This window comes from Oryza glaberrima, chromosome 7, assembly GCF_000147395.1.
Source record: "Oryza glaberrima chromosome 7, OglaRS2, whole genome shotgun sequence".
Lineage (NCBI taxonomy): Eukaryota > Viridiplantae > Streptophyta > Magnoliopsida > Poales > Poaceae > Oryza > Oryza glaberrima.
Genome location: NC_068332.1, coordinates 20,333,278 through 20,353,819, shown reverse-complemented (window position 1 = coordinate 20,353,819; position 20,542 = coordinate 20,333,278). Strand labels below are relative to the sequence as shown.

Below are 20,542 nucleotides of genomic sequence, written 5' to 3'. Positions count from 1 at the left end.
TGCTTGCATATATATTCTTTTAGAAAATCATGAGCTACAGATAGGAGTCCGATTGTCTCAAGTTAACATGCGAGTTTTTTAAACAGATTTCTTATATGATTCCTTTTGTATTACCAAAAGTGAACGATCTTAAAAACCAACTCAAATACGGATATATATTTCCAAAAACAAACAAACTTAAAACCGACTCATACACGGATAACGTACCAAAATACTGGCAAAACATCTTCAATTTTTATAATAGTAGAGATGTATAACATACTCCCTCTGTAAAAAAAACCTTAATCCTCGAGATGAATCTTATATATCCAAATTCATTTTTAGGATTTGACTTTTTAAGAGGGAATGGATCTTCTATAAAAAAAAATATAGGAATGACTATTTGCACTGCTCAACAAGAACTATAACCACTTAATCATGATTCATTTCATATGGCTTAATGGTTAGGCTTTTTCACAGCACACAAAACAATAAGACCTATTAGCATAGGATTAGTTGAGTTGAGCATTAGCATTTTGAAATATGTGCTTACGAAAAATGAGGTAGTAGGTACCCAATAAACACTGAACAACACAGTCTTAAGTTGGAAGTGGATTTATTTATGTTAAAAGTGAAAGCCAGGGCATTATTAGAACTTACAAATTGTAGCGGTTATACTCTCTCCGTACTCGTAAAAGAAGTCGTTTAGGACAATATTTAAATCAAATCTTAGAAATATAAATCGTGAATACCTCTAAAGTTATTGAGTTTGAAAATGTAAAAATTATATGAATAGATTTGTCTTGAAAAATAATTTCATAAAAATATACATATATCACTTTTCAATAAATATTTTTATAGAAACACAAGGTCAAAGTTATGTTTTGAAGACCGTGTCGCTGTTTTAAACGACTTCCTTTACTAGTACGGAGGGAGTATGTAAATTAAATCCTATTGATAGTAAGAGTACAGTAAAGAAGGAACACCGAAGATAGTAAAGAAACGTGTTATAAAAGCTATGAATTGATATAAATCTCGGTAGTTGAAACAAGTAAGAACATAGTAGAAAATCCAAGTGATGATAATATCGAGATGAAATATTTGTTAACGAAGTTATGCCAAAACCTGCACTTCTAGGTGATGATTATGAGCTAGTTAGGATGTGATCAGTTCATATACTAGTCGTCATGTAGGCACAAACTGATGGTACCTATTAATGATGGTAACGTTTTTCTAAGGACTGATGGTACCTAGGAGTATTTGTTTAAGAACAGGGACTGGGATAAGAGCTCGGCTCTACCACTATCCTAACAACCAACTTATATAACCAATGGATAACCAACTTAATTTATACAGAGATGGAAAATCATATTTATGTAAATTAATATAAGTCATATTAAATTATAGTCCAAGTCTAATACAGAATTTTGGGCCAGTGCATGTTCTCATTTAATTAATTGATATTCTAATTACATATAAACTTACTGTGTTAGTGGTTATTCTAATTATATGTAAACCTAGTGTATTACTCCATCTATCCTTAGAAATGTGTCTTTTGGGTATCAATACAGTCTTGAAAATATAATTTTAACAACTAATTTCTGCTCCTTCCTTTTTAAAATATAACATGTTTTGGTTTTGTGCTAAGTCAAACATCTTTAAGTTTAGAAAATATAGCAACATATACAATACCAAGTTGGTTTTATTAAATCCACCGCTAAATATATGTATATAATCTGTTTGATGTTCTAAGGGCTTGTTCAGATTGATGCCATTTCAAATCATAACATTTGTTGATAGAGTTGCCAAATATATGCGTTCATTTAGTTTATTGTCAAACTTTAGTAAATACATAATAGCCAAATTACCAAAATTTTGGCAATGCCAAAATTTGGTAAGGTTTATTTTGGCTGCAATATGAATAACCCCTAAATGTTTTTATGCTTTTTCTATAAATTTGGTCGAACTTAAAATTAAAAAATGGTTACGTGACTGAGTCAAATTTTGGAACGAAGGAATTACCATAACATAATTATTTTATTAACTTGGTAATATAACAATATTATTTTCTAAACAAATACACAAATAAGTTTCTCATGAATCCAATGCTAGTTTTAAAGCCACGTTCTTTTCTTATTCTGGATTTGGGATTTTCGTTTGCATGTTTCCTAACTTTTCAACTTTATGCTATTTAATTCAATCGTTTATATCCTCAAACAGCTATCACAAATACCACATAATCCATCAATTTACCAATTTCAAGTATCTTCAATAGGACTAAAAGGCTATTGAGATTCAAACATTTTTGAAGTATTCCCTTAAAACATATCAATAACATTGTATTTGCATGAACAAATAAAGTATTCAACGTCGGCTTTTTTGAACTACATCAATAGACATGGTGTACACTCGTACACATATGTCTACTTTCTAGGAACACACGTACTCCTAAGTCTTTAATTACACTTTGTCTCTTCCTCATATTAATTTCTGGCCAAACAAGTCATTATCAAGCAGATCGCGTGCCTTCGACTATATATCAAATTAATTTCACATTCAAAAGGAAACGATTATCGAAATTAGAAGTACACCCGAAACCGCCAAAAATTAATCTTCGTGGACTTCATTTCAACTCGACGATGGTGCGGTTAAAGTTCACCTTTTCTTTATTATTATTATTATTATTATTATTATTATTATTATTATATTGGGACTCTATACATCTGTTGACAGAAAATTCCACCTCCCATCTTTCAATTTTTGAACCATTGGATGTGCTTTATGATTCGTGAAGATACATTAACCCTACAACTCCTCCTCCCGTTCCCTCCCATCGCACTCGCGAGCTCCTCCGCAGCTCCACCCGATCCTCCGCCGCCACCACCCCACCGCGTCGCCGCCCGCCTCGCCGGCTGGCTGGAGGGCGTCAACGGCGCCGGCGAGACTCCCTCCCCCCCTACCATCCTCCTCCCCCTCCCTCTCCTCCCTCCTCCCCTCCTTCCTCCTCGAGCTGTCGGCGGCGAGATGCCCCCGCCACCGACGCTGGCCCACCGCCCTCCTCCAGCCCTGTGGCTCCGGCGGCGCCGCCGGCGCCTCGCCGCCCGCCTGACCCGCCGCCCACCTCCGGGCCGCCGCCACCCACAACCATCCCTCTAAGCCTGGCGAACTCCCCCTTCTTCCTCCCTTCCCACCCCTCGAACCCCACCCTACCCCGGGACCCTAATTCGTCGGCCCTTCGCCGGAGTTTGGGTTATCGCCGGCGTCGGGGAAGAAGAGGAGTTTGTCGGAGTTGGAGAAGAAGCAGCTGGAGCACGAATCGCGAAGCATATCTAGTGAATCAAAATTTGTAAGATTTGGAGGTAGCTTTTCTATTAACTGTAGTTTAGCAATTCCGTATTTTATTACAGCGACCGTACCGGTGGCGCAGCCAGCCCTTCAGCCCGTGGAACTTTTGAACGCATCAATAAGTCAAACCGTGGGGCAGACACGTGAGATGAGAGGGGGACAGTCCAACGTGTGACGTCATCACTCTCGCACGTCACCCGGCGATCGTACGGCTCCCCACTCCTCCGATCCTCCTCCCGACCCCAAACATCGTTGCAGTAGTATTCCTGTCCCATTGATTGCTGCAGTTCAGCGTAGCCCCGTCGTTTAAGTATTTGAATGGTTCTCACCTCCACAAAGTTTCTTTCAATCTTCTGCACGGAGTGTTTTTTGCCTTTGGCTGCACGCTGCGCAGAGTCTCGCCAAACATACTGCAAAGATCTGCAGGTCTAACGCAACGCGTGTGTGCACGCTCGAGCGAGGAAAATTCAAACTTTTGAAACGCTCGAGCGAAGAAAATCCAGTAATGTATATGCTTTTGCTTGGAGAGGAGAGCTTGCAAAGTAGCGAATCGCTCTTTGGATTGTATAATATTTGGTCTGAATTCATGCAGAATATCTGTTTGTTGTACCATATATAGGGGACCAGAAAACATAATAATTATATAGTTCGTCTTAGCATAAGCCACGGGGTGGATTGACGGTGGACTGACGACGGTCTGATCTTTGGATTGATAATACTACTCAAAGCGAAATCTGACTATGAAAATAACAATTCTCCCCGCCCGGGGACTGTGCGCGGATAACTTACTCAGTACTTTCATGTCATAATTAAAATGTTCCCATGCGCGCGCGATGCGACCATGACCACCCCGAACCCAATCCTATATAAACGCATGCATGCCGGCCCATCCCCTCATCCACATATCAGGCATCACAATTCACAAACTAACTCGTAGCGATCGATCTCTATTTTGTTGGAGTTTTTGCTGCTTCCACTCAAATTGTTCAGAGACGTTTCGATCGATCAAGATCAACTTGATCGGGATCGCGGCAGCTCGATCAGCTAACTAGAGAACGTCTTGGACTCTTGGATTTCTCCGCGCTCTCGCGGTATTCTAGGAGACATTTCTTGATCGATATCACTAGCTATATATCGGTCGTTTGATCATGTCGTCCACCGGGCTTTCCCGCGGCCGCCGGTGCACCATCGCGTCGCGGCTAAACGCGTCGGCTGAGGCGGCGGTTGCGGCCACCAGCAGCAGCAGGGGGGAGAAGCAGAAGGCGGCGGTAGCGAGACGGGTGGAGTACTACGACGAGGAGGATGCGCGGGGGGAGGCGCGCTACGACGTTTTCATCAACCACAGGGGCGTGGACACCAAGAGGACGGTGGCGCGGCTTTTCTACGACCGCCTCGTCGCCGCGGGCGTCCGCGCCTTCCTGGACAACCAGTCAATGCGCCCCGGCGATCGTCTCGACGAGCGGATCGGCGAGGCCATCAGCCAGTGCGGCGTCGCGGTGGCCATCTTCTCGCCGCACTACTGCGACTCCGAGTATTGCCTCCGCGAGCTCGCCCTCCTCGTCGAGTCACGGAAAAAGATCATCCCGGTGTTTTACAACATCAAGCCCTCGGATCTCGTCCTCCCGCAGGCCGTCGTCGAGTCCGTCGCTCACCATCCCCGCGACATTGAACGCTTCAAATTCGCGCTACGCGAGGTCAAGAACACAGTCGGCCTCACCTACGACCCAGCCACAGGGTAGGTTTAAAATGCTGCAGCCATTTGGCGCCATTATATTCTCATACTTAGTAGCTAAGCTCGGTTAGCTGCTCGTTTGATCGCAACTGACGCATTTGTAATGGTGATCTGCCTCTACAGAGATCTTGCAGAGCTCGTAACATCGGCGGCTACCGCAGTTTTGGAGAACATAGACAAGCATGAGGTCACGCAAGGAAGACAGATGATCATGTCCAGGCTGTAATTTGAATGGTTCATCGCGGCTTCACCATGTACAATTCAGAGGACGAGACTAAGAAAAACCGGGGGCAATTTAACAAATAACATTTAACTTGGGATGGATTCATTCATTTTTTTTTCTAGTTAGTTATTTTTTGGGTAAATAATTAATCTGCAGGATTGAATTGGTACTATACGTAAAAATAAGCAATGCATGCAGCACTGAGTGACTAGCTAGCTAGGCAGTCCATGCCGATATGTGCATGAGAATAGGGTTTTGCAAATAATTATGTGCATATGTGTATATGTATTTACATGATTACACCAATAAATTAAAAATACAGTGCTTTTTTAACAGTCTGCCACTCTTTGCATGGCAGGACTGGATTCAAACTTCTGTCTCCCGCCTTTATTAATGTCGTCGTTGTTTTTTGTCTACTGGTATTTATTCAAGCGTTCATGCATGGATATGGTCGTTTTGAACTAGTATTAGTGTTCACATTTCAATTTCTTCAGTTTGATTTTCCTGCACGTTTCGTTCAAAAATAAATTCCTGCACGTAGCAATACTTTCAGCAGCGTTAATTAGGTTAACCTACAGCCTCTACTGCATTGCAGCCATTGCTCTAGGGCATGTTCGGCAGCCGAGGACCTGAACAGTCCGGCAAGCCACAAGATAGCAGGGGCTGCAGCAGCCCAGCTTGCCGAACAGGCCCCTAGCTTCATATCTTTTGTTAGAACCATACTTAGTAATATACTCGTTCCACTCATAAATAGTATTCAAGACAATTTTGGTTTAATTTTTTAAGTTAACTTTGATCAATTTTATATTAAATTAAATTTATAAAATCTAATATATTTTGGGAAAATAAGTATATATGATATTATGATATAGTTTTTTTCTTAAAAAAATATAAAATGCTCAAACGTTTTTAAATATTTTCAAAGAAATTATCGATAGTCAAAATTTCAAAAGTATTCGTACTTATTTAATTTGTGTCGGATTAATTCTATCTACGTATATGAGAAAATATGCAAAGCTCTTGAAAATTCTTATACACGCGTGCATGCTCTCAACTCTGTACGGAATATATTTAAGTTCAGTTATTAAGTCAAGTAGCACAAGGTGATATCCTGAGAATTTAACTACGCATTAATGTTTCTTCTATGCAACTAGCTACTTGACCAGGTTTTACCGTATTAACTAATTAATTAATGCTGTTAATCCACTGGCCGGTAGTACATTATTTCTCTCCTTTATTTGCAAGGAGAATTACATCAATATATTCCACTTTCACTAAAAAACATAAGGCGGTAATACCAGATCAATTCACCGGTATGAGTCCTATTAAGCCGTTGAGTACTTCTAAAAAATTCATCTCCACCATCAGTAGCAATTAACGTACGATGCATGCATTTCCATATCATTTCTGCAAGGGGAAAAAAACTAGTGTATCTAAGCTCCACCCTAAAAAGAATAATTCCTCTCTACCCAAAAATATATCAACTTTTGGTTATGTTTCTGGATCAAAAGTAAAGTTACTATATAATCACTATAGAGTAGTACTTATCATGTCAATCACCTTAGGCCGAGTTTAGTTCCAAACTATTTCTTCAAACTTCCAACTTTTCTATCACATCAAAACTTTTCTACACATATAAACTTCCAACTTTTCCATCACGTCGTTTCAATTTTAACCAAACTTCTAATTTTAGCGTGAACTAAACACACCCTTAAGTTCAAATTTCTCTACATTCTACCTCTCCACCTTCCCACTCCCCATAAAACATCATTTAATAAGAAGCACTATGTTTTCAAAAAAAAAAAAGGAGCCTAAGTCTATTCTCTTCTCAAACATTAATCTATGCAAAATAACCTAAAATGACTTTCTTTTAGCTAGGAACAGATCGATGGAGTTGAATTTACTTAAAGATATTGCAGTAGTACTCAAGATTTGTATATAAAGTACTAGATAAAAGAAACTTACTTTAGATATAATGCTGCTTAAATTAGACGCGTGCATGAATCATGTCTTGTAGGAGTACATGTATACTCCATCCGTCCCAAAAGACTCAACCTCGTCCTACGACGTGACACATTCTAGTACAATGAATCTGGACATACTCTATGTCTAGATTCGTTGTATTAGAATGTGTCACATTCTAGTACTAGGTTGTCTTTTTTTTAAACGAAGGGAGTACATACCTTGGGGTAAACGTTAAAAACTATATATAATACTCCCTTAAAGACGGTAAAATATCTCTAGTTTTACATTGATCTGTAATTGAACACTAATACCTATTATTCCTTCCGTCCCAAATTATAGGGCACCCTTTTTTTATAATAAAAATTAAACTCGGTAACTTTTAACTGCTAATCATACTAATCATATAGTATATGCTAAGTATTATGCATGTTATATCACTAGTTTTATAATTTAAATTATTTTCGTGTGATGCTAATTTCATATTTATTGGAATATAGTATGGAATAAATTAATGATCAAAGTATATCATTGGAGACCGTGTAAAAAAATATATGTCTTATAATTTGGGATGAATGGAGTATTTTTAAATCTAAATGTTCCAAAGCTGCCTTTAACTACGTAAATACCTTACCCCTCCACAAAGGGCACCCCTCATGGTCATGCACTCATGGTGTCTTTTCTCTCTCCTTTAATTAATTAGTTACTTGTGTAATTAAATGTAAAGTTGAGGAGAGATGGATCGTGTAAGAGGGAAAAGGACGGCATAGATACAATGGAAAAGAATTGACCCGGCCCCCTCTTGTTTCCACTCCACGCTATACCACACTGCACATGGTTTCATAATACCTCTAATTTGGATCTTAATTTAGAAGAAAACAAATGTTTCACATTTTTAAATCCATACATTCTTTAGACCATGGAATTAAGACCAATGCTTTGAATTTCACTGGAGAATTCTTGCCCTAGTTATAAGATTAGATTTTGTTCGATGCATAACTATGGTCACCCTCTAGGTGCTTTAATTTTAGAATAACCGTGCAAAGACTGTTGAATGGCCTGTATTAGATTTGGAATAGTCCACGCATGCCCTGAATGGTTGACACTATTCCAACATTTCCGTTTGCACTTGGCAGTCAAAGAATGGGCTATATACCCTATACTAACAGTCGCATGCATCATATGGAAGTTATCTTCAGAAAAACACTCCTGTTTAATTTGTAGTGCATATAAGTAACATGCATGCATAAGCTTGTATTTCAAATTAATTTGATAGTTTTTTATTGCAACCTGATTTAAGTTTAGTGTGGATTTTTACATGTACGGATTCACCTAGATGTATTTTAATTTTTATGAATGCCTTTGCACATTAGCTTTTTTATATCTATACTAGCTTGTAGATATTTGCCAAATTACAATACTTTGTTTTAAGTTGGAATAACTTTTTTTCTCTTTCACCTGGCAAAGCATGAGTGAGTGCTGCTACACATTGAAACTTTCTATATAGTCGGTACCCACTAACAATTATTAAAAGTTAAAACTCAACATGCAAGTATGCCACATCATCACCCACTAGCAATTACTATTCTAGCCCATTTAAAACCCTATACAAGCATGCAACATCTTCACTCACTAGGAAGTACTATTCTAGCCTATTTTAAATCTCATGTAAGCATAACACATCATCAACAAACATATGTCAAATCATCTTACTCACATTATTTTTTCAACATTTCAACTTTCATCATTTCGACAATATTTAATATATACTCATCCATAAATCTCGCAGCAAAGCGCGGGGTATCACCTAGTTAATATGTTGGTTGACAAGGCAATGGCATATCATGTAGATAAGAAAAAAGTAAGAAGTTACCCACCTAAATTTCTTTATGTTTTCACTTCGAAAACGGTAATTCCACATGAGTGATGACGGTTAGAGATGAAAAAAAGGATAGGTAAACATTAATCGGAAAGGCAATGACGCATAGATAAGGAAAAACTCAGTCACCTAATTATTTTTTGATTTTTTTACTTTGAAAATTACAATTTCCACATAAGTGACAGTGATCTGAAATAATAGGGTACAAATTAAAAACACTCAGCTACTTTATTTCTTAATGCTTTCACTCTGAAATTCTAACTTCCACATGAGTGACGATGATCGAAGATTAAAAAAAAAGTAGAAACAATAATCTCTTGGTCGAAAAGGCAACAGTACATGGTTAAAAATATCAGCCACCTAGTTTCTTAATGTTTCCACTTCGAAACTGCAACCTCTATACGAACGACGGTGATAACTTTGATAAGATAGTATGTTTTTTATAATATTTTTTTAGTTTATTGAAGTAGAAGTGGCTAAAGTTTACTAAATATAAATGGCATTCCGAGACTAGCAATGGAAAATGGAAGCACGTAATTAATGAAGCCGTCACGGTTTGCGACTGTATATGGCCGCCTGAAACTGAGAGCAAAGTGGCACCAGTTGTCGATCACGCGCGGGGCGGCCTTGACGCTATATTGGCAAAGGTTGGTGTCGCGTACTGGCACAGGCACAGCAATGCATGACCCTACGCGAAGCGACAGGAGGTCACGCACGGCGCTGTCCCTGCGGCCTTGTCGCGGTCCACGCGACGTGCACCGATCGATCTCCAACTCTCCGTGGAACGCGACGTCTTCCCGTTCCTCCCGGCCTAGCTTGTTGCTGCTGACAGAGCGACAACGATATAACGTTGAAACAAGCACAGAATTCGTCGCTACGACTACCGTGCGCACAAATCAATATCAATTCTCGCGCCAAGACCAACAAAAACTGTAAAAAGGAAAAAAAAACGGATTGGAGAATAACATTCCTCGGCTCCTCGATCGCTGATTCCTCGTACCGTCGTACGAATATATACGACCGAGTCGCGGTCGAGAATCCCGGATCAGATTCCGCTTAACCAAATCCCGTTCGACGCCCTATCCGCCGCGTCATCTCTTCCGCATGCATGTCCGTGCGTTTCACCGCCAAGGCAGGGCTGAGGCAGCTACCGGGGTGAACGGTCGGAATCGGTAAACCATATTTATCATTCAAACTACCCTGTATCGATATTAATACGATAGAAAAAAAATTTAAAAATAGCAGAAATGGTACGGTTATAAACAATACCCCTTATGCAGAAACGGCGCTCAGTCGATAGGAATTTCTGTGACCGTTTTCACCCGCTACATCCACTGCTCGAGCTGTTCTCCTGTTTGGCGCGTGCGCGCTAGCGAGAGCAGAGTATTAGTCGAATACCACGAACTGCTACGTACCGCGCGTTTATCTCGTGCTAGATACAGAGCATTGACGCCTTCTGCCGGTCTGCCCCCCCCCCCCCCCCCCCGGCCCCGTGCACGCGTGCGCCGCCCCGGTCAGCGTCCATCTCTGAGACTCTGACGACGACGACGCCGCCGGCGACGGCACCGGCGCCACCGATCCATCCATCCATCCGTGCATCCTACTGTATACTTACCTGTCTCTCGCTGCCCTGCACTGCATATACGTCCGCGCCTAGCTCGATCCCCGCAGGATTTCTCTGTAGGTGACAGACGCCGGTTTGTCTGGACACCCCCTCGCGGCGCGCCGGTGCGTGCGTCGGTGCGTGCGTGCGGGCCGTCTGCTTGACGTTTTGACCATTATTCCTCTCTGTCGATCGTGTGGTCAGTGCGCATGATCTAAGATTAACTGAGGAAGGACTCATCTTGTGCGTTGACAGCGTTGTCCGAAGCCCCCGGACAGAACGGGTCTAAGTTTGCACTGTTATTTTGGGAAGTTGTAAAGCAGCTTCTGCATGCGCCACAACTCAAGCTTGTCAGAGTTAGTGACGGTGGCTGCTTTGATCTTGTACTGCTCCGTACTTGAGGCTCAAGAGGCCGGCGAAGTACGGTTTCCTGTTTGCATATGGAAATAGCAGTTGCAGTAGGAAAGGGTAAAATTTAACTGTGCTTCTAAAAGGACTTTTTGCATGTCACAGTTTTTCTGTCTTCCATGATCTAGTCTACAAATGTTCAGTACTTCCTCCGTTTCATAATGTAAGTCAGTCTAGCATTTCTCACATTCATATTGATGATAGATAGATCTATCTAGATTCATTAACATCAATATGAATGTGGGAAATACTAGAATGATTTACATTGTGAAACGGAGGGAGTAATATCTTATTGCTGATCGGCTGCAGGCGCGCTTGTGTGAAATGTAACTCCGTCTGGTACGAGAAAAAACGTGACAGCAAAACAACTTGACTGACAAAGGCAACATAAGACGCGGTCCTGACAAATGTAGTGGCATGATGAAGTTCAGAAGAATTTACTTGCAACTAAAGCCTGCATTGTCACGTCCACCGAAGTGCAAGATTTTCTTTTTTACTGTGATGTATGCGACGAGAACACACGCCATTGAAATTTGTATGAACCCATTCACCTGTTCCAGTTTAATTCCAAGCATGCTCGCTCTGACAATGACAATCTGATGTGGCTCAGACAAAGCTCCCGTTCCTCCGGCAGTCCAGCCACTTGTACACGGCTATTGGCTATCTACACACAATAATCAAACTGAGCAGAGCAAATCGAAGAAAGATATAGGAAACAGGAAACAGGAAACAGGAAACAGATTAATCTGTTGCATTAATTAATATCTGATATAATTAATCCATACTCCCTCCATTCCAAAATAAGTGCAGTTTTCCATTATTTATATTTAATGTTTGATCATTCGTTTTATTTAAAAATTTGTTATGATTAGTATTTTTATTGCTATTAGATGATAAACATGAATATTACTTTATATGTGATTATTTTTTAATTTCTTCATAAATTGTTTAAATAAAACGGACGGTCAAATGTTGAACATGAATATCTATAGCTGCACTTATTTTGGGACAGAGATAGTACTTGCTTTTATTCTACTTCTAGTTCCCACTTGTATACTACGATTCCCTGCTCAATGGGTAAGTGTCGAATCCTGAATTTTTCTGAAATATCAAATTATCCGAATTTTCTCTGTAGGTTCAGTCCATCTGTTGTTTCTATTTCCCACGGAGCAACAGAAATCGCAAAGACTGGCTGCCGCTGTCTGACCCTCTGACTAATCCGATCCAGAGAGCGCTAGTACTATCTCCTTCAACATTAATTCGAGTTTAGGATCTGTTCATAGGTCAGACACGGCGAACATTTCTATTAGCCATGGACAAAAAAAAGAAGCACGCAGCCATGTTCAAGGGGAAATTTTGACTAATCTCTCGACACACCATCAAATTGGCCATCTTATTCTTAATTCGTGAGGTCCGTCTCGATCAAGAATTGACAGGATCAAAGGTCAACCAAATTAAGGGAAGCATGCAGCAGTTGCTGAATCGCTCCAAACGCAGCCAAGTCATTAATGTGTGTACAGCATTCTGCGTTTTTTTTTCATGATCAGCCAATTATTATTCGAGTTGCCCGTGTAATAGTTGCAACGGGCATCATCGGCAGTCAATTTCAGGTCACAAATCTATGAATTAATGGGGGGTAGCTTTGAATTTCCGATTACGACGGTTCTTACATCTAGAACTGGTCTTATCCAGCAATCAGGGACTCATGACAGTAATGTTGCAATAATAATTAGTATCCTACTTAGTTAATTTATTTGGAAGACCAATTAAGCAGAAATGGACGGAAGAAATTCAAACCTTCAACTCGGCGACGGCGAGCAATTTAGGAATACCAGGAAAGTTTTCATCAGTTTAATTATTTTATATGCAGATGGATGAACTTACTCTGAAACCTGATTTTCTGAAAGGGAAACAGACAAAACAGAAGATTAAGAACGTACATATGTCCAGAAAGCACACACATTAAACTACTTTGTGCATTTTTCGGTGTCGCTTCGCACCGATTAGACCGGAGTTCATCGATCCGCAATTATCCGTGCTCTTACTCCTCCTGCTTATCTAGAACCAAAATCCAGAAGCAGCATTTGTCCGAAATTCAAACCCACTCATTACAGTGTGTGAACCTTTAGCATTTGGGGTCATAGTTCTATTAAACCGTACCGTGTCTCCCGGGTATATCGCAGAGATAGAACATTCTATTGGTAATTTGGTATGCAACCAGTCACAGTAAAAAACAACGGAAGAAATGATAATAATCAAAGGTTACACGCTGAATTTTCATGCTAATCAACGTCCAAAAGGTTGTGCTTTTTCTCAGGGAAAAAAGTTACCAGTATACTTTTACTCTTCGACTCGCGGCCCATGGCCCAAACTGCTTCGCGTTGTCCAAAGCGAGACAGTGTCCTAAACGGGCCAACACAAAAGGAGGCCTAGTAAGCCGGTGCAAATTGGGAGACGGTGGAAGAGGTTACCATACGCTGGGCCGTGTGTAGCCCAGGAAATGGGTGGACGTTGGCGCGCGAGGGGCGGGCGGGCGGGTGGCGAGGTGATCGATCGACACGCGGTGGGGGAGCGGCGGCCGGCATACGTGTCCAGCGGCGACGGGCCCGTGGCGGCCGCGTTCGGTACAACGGAGCCGTATTTCTCGGGGCCAATGCCTTCGGCGCCTCTCCCCACACCGCGCGCCGCGCGCACCCCCCTTGCCTGCCTTGCCACTGCCAGCCCGCACCTCATCCATCGCCTCCTCCTCGATCCCTCTCGCTCGCTAGCTTATCATCCTGCATGCATGCAGCGCAGCGGCCGAAACCGCCCAAAATTCCCAGCGCAGATCGCTCGCCTGCCTTGCCTGCCCGCCCGCCTAACCGACACCGCAACAAACCACAGCCACACAGCTTCTCTCTGTTGCTCGCTTTACTGTGCGTGCTGTATATACACCCGGTGGATGAGGGATCTAGCTAACTAGCTTAGCTAGACAGCGTGTGTTGGTGGTGGTGGTGGTGTGCGTGTGTGTGAGGAGGGTGATCGATCGATCGAGCGATGGAGAGCCCGGACTCGTCGTCCGGCTCGGCGCCACCGCGAGTACTACGGCGGCAACAGCAGCAGCCGGGCTCGGCGCCGGAGCTGCCGCCGGGGTTCCGGTTCCACCCGACGGACGAGGAGCTGGTGGTGCACTACCTCAAGAAGAAGGCCGCCTCCGTTCCGCTCCCCGTCACCATCATCGCCGAGGTCGATCTCTACAAGTTCGATCCCTGGGAGCTCCCCGGTACGTAATTTAATCACTTACACCCATATCAATCATAAATTAAGAATTTATTATTACAGCTTATATATACTATTATCATGCATGTATATTATCTAAAAAAAATCAGCCCAAATCTCCATATGCATGTGAGCATGCTAGCTTGGATGTGTAGTGCTCGATCGATCGATCGATCGATCTGGTGTCGTTTACTTGTTTGTGCGATTTATGCGTGCATGCATCGGTTTGTATCAGAGAAGGCGAACTTCGGGGAGCAGGAGTGGTATTTCTTCAGCCCGAGGGACCGCAAGTACCCGAACGGGGCGCGGCCGAACCGGGCGGCGACGTCGGGGTACTGGAAGGCCACCGGCACCGACAAGCCCATCATGGCGTCGGGGAGCACCCGCGAGAAGGTCGGCGTGAAGAAGGCGCTCGTGTTCTACCGGGGCAAGCCACCCAAGGGCGTCAAGACTAACTGGATCATGCACGAGTACCGTCTCACGGACACGTCTAGCTCCGCCGCCGCCGTCGCTACGACCAGGCGGCCGCCGCCGCCCATCACCGGCGGTAGCAGGGGCGCCGTCTCTCTCAGGGTACGTACGTATATACGTTTGTGCGTGACAGTCTCGCTTGGAGTCTTGGACTGATTGATCTGATCAAGTTGATTAGTGTCTCAGCTGGATGACTGGGTGCTGTGCCGCATATACAAGAAGACGAACAAGGCCGGTGGGGGGCAGAGGAGCATGGAGTGCGAGGACTCCGTGGAGGACGCGGTGGCCGCGTACGCGCCGTCGTCGCAGCAGCATGCCACGGCTGCTGCTGGCATGGCCGGTTCGGACGGCGCCGGAGGAGTTGCTGCAGCGCACGGCGGCGACTACAGTTCACTACTCCATCACGACAGCCACGAGGACACCTTCCTCGTAAACGGCCTGCTCACCGCGGAGGACGCCGCCGGCCTCTCGACCGGCGCCAGCTCTCTCAGCCAGCTCGCCGCGGCGGCGAGGGCGGCGGCGACACCGTGCGACGCCACCAAGCAGCTTCTTGCTCCGTCTCCAACCCCATTCAACTGGTTCGAGGCATTCCTTCCACGGGCCAAGGAGTTTCCTGGTGGGCTAAGCAGGAGTAGCAGAGACATCGGCGACATGTCGCTGTCATCGACGGTGGACAGGAGCCTGTCTGAGGCTGGCGCCGTGGCCATTGACACCGGCGACGCCGCCAATGGCGCAAACACTATGCCTGCGTTTATCAATCCTCTCGGCGTGCAGGGTGCAACCTACCAACAACACCAAGCCATCATGGGTGCCTCGTTGCCATCGGAGTCAGCAGCAGCAGCAGCCGCCTGCAATTTCCAGCATCCGTTCCAACTCTCCAGGGTGAATTGGGATTCCTGAAATAAAAGGTGCCGGCATTATGCATACACATATATGCACATGCATACATGCATGGCTTTTCAAGTAGTAGCACAACATTACTAGTAATTAATCACACTAATGTGTGTGGCAGTCGCATTCAGTGAGCACTGATCGAGTAGTTGCATGAACACAACACTAATGCATGCACTACATATATATGGCCGCATTGCTCCTAGGGCACGTACCTGTACGAACTAGGTAAGTGACCTAACCAGCTAGATCATGTTCAGAATAAGGAGAAGAAGCCGCATGCAAACACGTAGATCATATGGCTTTGCCTTCACATGCGTTTGCATCATATATATCGCATTCAGAAAGTAGTGCTGCAGCTAACACATAGATATGGTGTTAGCTTCATGCGTTTGTACCATATATAGCGGATGCAGAAAGTAGCTAGTTGCACTGTTCATCATTATCCCATGAGATATGAACTTTATATACCTTTGGGGTTGCCCTTCTAAAGTCATGCATCTAGAGCCCCCCTGGTAATAGCATGCATTGATGTTTCATGCGCACATATATATAATTGATATATATCCTTGTATATACGTAGGAGTAATTCGCTGATAGAACGGCACTTACATAGTACGCTGTACTGTACATGTAAACAAAAACTTACATATTATAAGAAAAAACGATATTATAGACACGCTGCATAGCTAGATTAACCATCTGGGAGAAATAAAGCATCTATCCACGATCACTCAAAAACAAATGCATGATGCATGTGCTAGCAACAGTATGTATTATATATGGATTGAATCATTGAAGTGCATATATATATACGTAGACGAGTTTTTGTCAGGCTAAAGCTAGACTAGTTACCAAGCCCTTGTCGATGCCATGTGACCATGTCTTCCCCCAGCAACATGGCTGTAACAACAGCACTAATCCTCCCAACGATCTCCGTCCAACTCGTCGCGAGACCTTCCCTTTTCCGAGCGTCTAACAGCGCCACCCCCGTCGTCCGCGCGACAAACCGCCTCCCAGTTTCGCCGGGACAGCCGTCGCGGTCGCTTACTCGCCTCGCGAGCGATCGAAAGCTAAAGGTGCATGTAAGCGAGCGCGTACGCGTACGGGCGATCGGTCGGTCGAGACGTCGGCGCGCGCGCATGCATGCGGCTCTCGGCGCCTTTCGGCCTTGTCGTCTGGCTGGTTCCCCGGTTTTGGATGGTTGCGGTGATGGCACATGTAGAAGTAGCGATCGATCGACGACGTGGACGGGACGGGGCCGGGCAAGGCTAGCGAGCTAATCACATCTCGGCTTTGGAGCACGCACGATAATAACCCCCTGCTGGTTCCTAGCTATAATTCCTAATCGATCTTATCTCCAGCTGCAGCGAATTGACCGCCTTTAATCGCGGGGATAGATGGTACCGTCGTTTTTACGCGGCTCGAGCGCGGGTGGCTGGCTTTGGCTCGTCGTCTTGTGTACGCGCGTGACGCCGGGTGCTACGCGTCGCCCCGCGGTTCGCTGGATCGCGGAGCGGTTTTAACCTCCAGCACGCGGTTTTTGATTGGCCGCGCGCTACGTGTTGCGGCGTGGTTTGTGCGGGGGTAAATTTGCATGTGCACCTCTGCGCAGACGGCGCGCGAGATTGGCCGGTCAAGGATGAGTATGTGTATGTGTGATAACTGTGGTAAAGCTTTTTAATCACCTAAGACTTAATTAACTCGACGTTAAATCATTTATTGCATACAAACTAAATAAGATTACAACAAAAAATAAAAATAAAAAATATATTAATGTGTAAAAACATGTAAATCTAAACCCGACTTTACCAACTGTAACAAAAAATAATAAATTTTATACGTGAATATTTGTTTTACATTATAAGTTGTTTGATTTTTTTTCTAAGTGAAATTTCTTTAAGTTTGATCACATATAGAAAAATATATTAATATTTTCAATACAAAACAAATATATTATCAAAATATATTTAATGTTATATTTAATAAAACTAATTTGTTGTTATCAATGTTTTTAATTTTTTCTATAAATTTGATCAAATCTAAAGAACTTTGACTAATAAAAAAAATCAAACGACTCATGATATGAAACGGAAGGAGACTCATAATATGAAACGGAATGAGTATAATTTAATTTGTTGTTTTCCTTGTAAAAGTCAAATTTGAACATACATATTTTTTATATTTTTAAACTAATATATTACATATCAATTTATCTTATCAATTTTCTTTATTTTTTATAGTTATTTAGTCTCCCCGTTAAGATGTCTCTATATATATCCGCCGACAATGTGTTTTGCTAGCGGCGTGTACCGAGCTCGATACATATGGCAGCAGGGACTATGGCGGCGTACACAAAGCAGTTGCCCGGCAAATAAAGGGAATTGATGCCAATTGTTTTTTTTTTAATCACAGGATGCTCTAATCTATCCATCTTTTCGCTTTTAATAGGTAACACACCGTTAACTTTTAAACACATGTTTGATCTTTCGTTTTATTAACTTTTTTATGCAAATGCATAAGATATAAATCGTGTTTAAAATACTTTTAGTGATAAAACAACTCACAGCAAAATAAATGATAGTAATTAGTAAGTGTAGGGGTAGTATGTGGGTGAGGGCACGAGCGTCTAATATTGTACTCAACAGCCTAAGATAGTTTAACAAGGAAGATGTTTTTTTTCTCATTCGGTGCCCCCCTCATTCGGTTACATTATGGAGTCATTCTATGGTTACATTGTGGTGCCCCCCTCTCTATTTAAGAGATTTGCTAGGTTACAAAGTCCGATTCTAACTCTAACCCTAACCATCTATTACAACTCCAAATCCATCCGTAACTAAATAGGACTAATATATTCGACACATATTATAACAATAAATTTAATACTGAATTACACATTCTATTTAAATTTAAATTTATTATTTTATCTTTCTAATTGTATAAGTTGAATTTGAACCTGCGTATTTATGAATTGATATATTAATTATGTTTTAGATTATAAGTCGTTTTGACTTTAGTTAAAGTTAAATTACTTTGACAAATTTTGTAGACAAATATATTAATATATACAACACCAAATTAGTTTCATTAAATCTATGATTGAATATGTTTTTATAGTATATTTGTCTTGTGTTGAATATATTACTATTCTTTCCTACAAATTTGATTAAACTTGAAACAATTTAACTTTGATCAAAGTCAAAACGATTATAGTCTGGAAGAGAGAGTACCATATATTGATATATCTTTTTTTTTCAAAATTTCACAGTAACATTTTGGATGACATGGACATGCTATAAAACGAGAAAAGTGTGTAGTGCAAATCATAAATATAGTAAAAGCCTAAAAACTATCATCATTAAGAGTAAACAAATTTATTCCAAGTAAAACTTTTACTCATGTTGAATTTGGTAGTAAAATTTTTATCCTCGGTGATGTGAATAAATATTAGGTGTCCTTTTAATCCAATAATACTTTTCACGTTTTCACTAGATATATATTGTGCTACATATTTTCACATAAAACAAGAAGACATGACTAATATGTGCATATTAATTTCCCAACGGAGAGGCCTTAAGGGCAGGTTTGGTTGGTGACTAAATTTGCCGCACCTTATAATTAGGCATGTCACAGTTTTAGTATGCGGTGTTTGGTTCATGCCATAAATCTACTTTGCCTAACCGTTAGCCTTAGTTACCTGGTTCACATGTCATACATTTTATTTTGTTGTCTAACTTGGCTATAAGCTTAGTTTGTTATTTTGTTTGCCATAAAAGTGGGTTTTGCTCATGCCGTGGCTCTTTCTGCGCTCCGTGCACCTGGCGGTGGCGAACGGATCAGCGGAGGCCCAATGCAAAAACTAGCTCTGCACGAGCTCGGAAGGCCTTGTCTCCTTCCTAATAATTCTCCGATTCAGGAATCACTGAATCAGGATACGATACTTCTCCAAGAAAAAAAAGAATCAGCTACGATACCGCGTGCACTGATGTGAACCGGACGATCGAGGCGCGCGATCACCAAATCGTCTTTGACGCTATTAAACCCGCGGATCCCAGCTAATCTTATCCCCATCTCTCGCAGTCGCAGGGCGCTATAAATCTTATCTCCATCGACCGCGTGAAATGTAGCTACCGGCCAATCAACGTCGATAAAAGAAGCGACAAAACAATTTTTACTTTGTACCTCTGGTCGAAAGCCCGTTCTTTTTACATGGATATCATACGGTGGATGGTCAAAGAATCTAAGCCTTTTTTCCCTGACAAAAATTGTGACTGATAGATAGGAACTGATCCACCTAAGGTTGCACCTCTCCATCCATGCACTGCAACTGATATGACTGGTTGGCATTATCTGTCTTTTGTTTCTGCTTCACCTGATTCATTGATGAGGTTTATGCTCCATATCTAAAAGCTAATCTCGAGCCAATGGTATGTAAACATCAGGGGATAAAATTACACTGTTCGTAATCAGGACACCAGGGCGGGACAAGAAGGGTTACTTCACTGAAGAATTTGTCCCGTATATGGCACAATATCGGAACGATAACTAATTACTCTGTTTGCCTTCGTTTTCAGTTTTCAAATCGACTGATAACCTTCCTGCAGAATCAGGGCATTTTAGGGCACATGACAAGAGATGGCAGATTAGAGAGGTTGCACCGCCGGTCTGCCGAAACCGCAAAAGCGAGAGCAAATCAACTAATCTCTTTTTAGCGCAGCTAATCAGCCAATGAAGCACGCACTAGTATGCTAATCGATCGATTAGTAGCCCACTTTGTCAAGTGCAAGTACT

General features: G+C 42.3%; 2 protein-coding genes across 2 annotated transcripts; both read left to right on the top strand.

The window, feature by feature from the left end:
• The first annotated feature begins 4,472 nt into the window (after positions 1-4,472).
• On the top strand, positions 4,473-5,282 carry LOC127778560 (TIR-only protein-like). Its single transcript, XM_052305177.1, has 2 exons — positions 4,473-5,059; positions 5,180-5,282. The coding sequence occupies exons 1-2, from the start codon at positions 4,473-4,475 to the stop codon at positions 5,280-5,282; spliced, it is 690 nt and encodes a 229-aa protein (XP_052161137.1).
• An 8,572-nt stretch (positions 5,283-13,854) lies between these two features.
• On the top strand, positions 13,855-16,582 carry LOC127778559 (NAC transcription factor ONAC010). Its single transcript, XM_052305176.1, has 3 exons — positions 13,855-14,393; positions 14,625-14,962; positions 15,047-16,582. Exons 1-3 carry the CDS (start codon positions 14,168-14,170, stop codon positions 15,758-15,760), a joined length of 1,278 nt encoding a protein of 425 aa, XP_052161136.1. The 5' UTR covers positions 13,855-14,167; the 3' UTR covers positions 15,761-16,582.
• Positions 16,583-20,542: the final 3,960 nt, after the last annotated feature.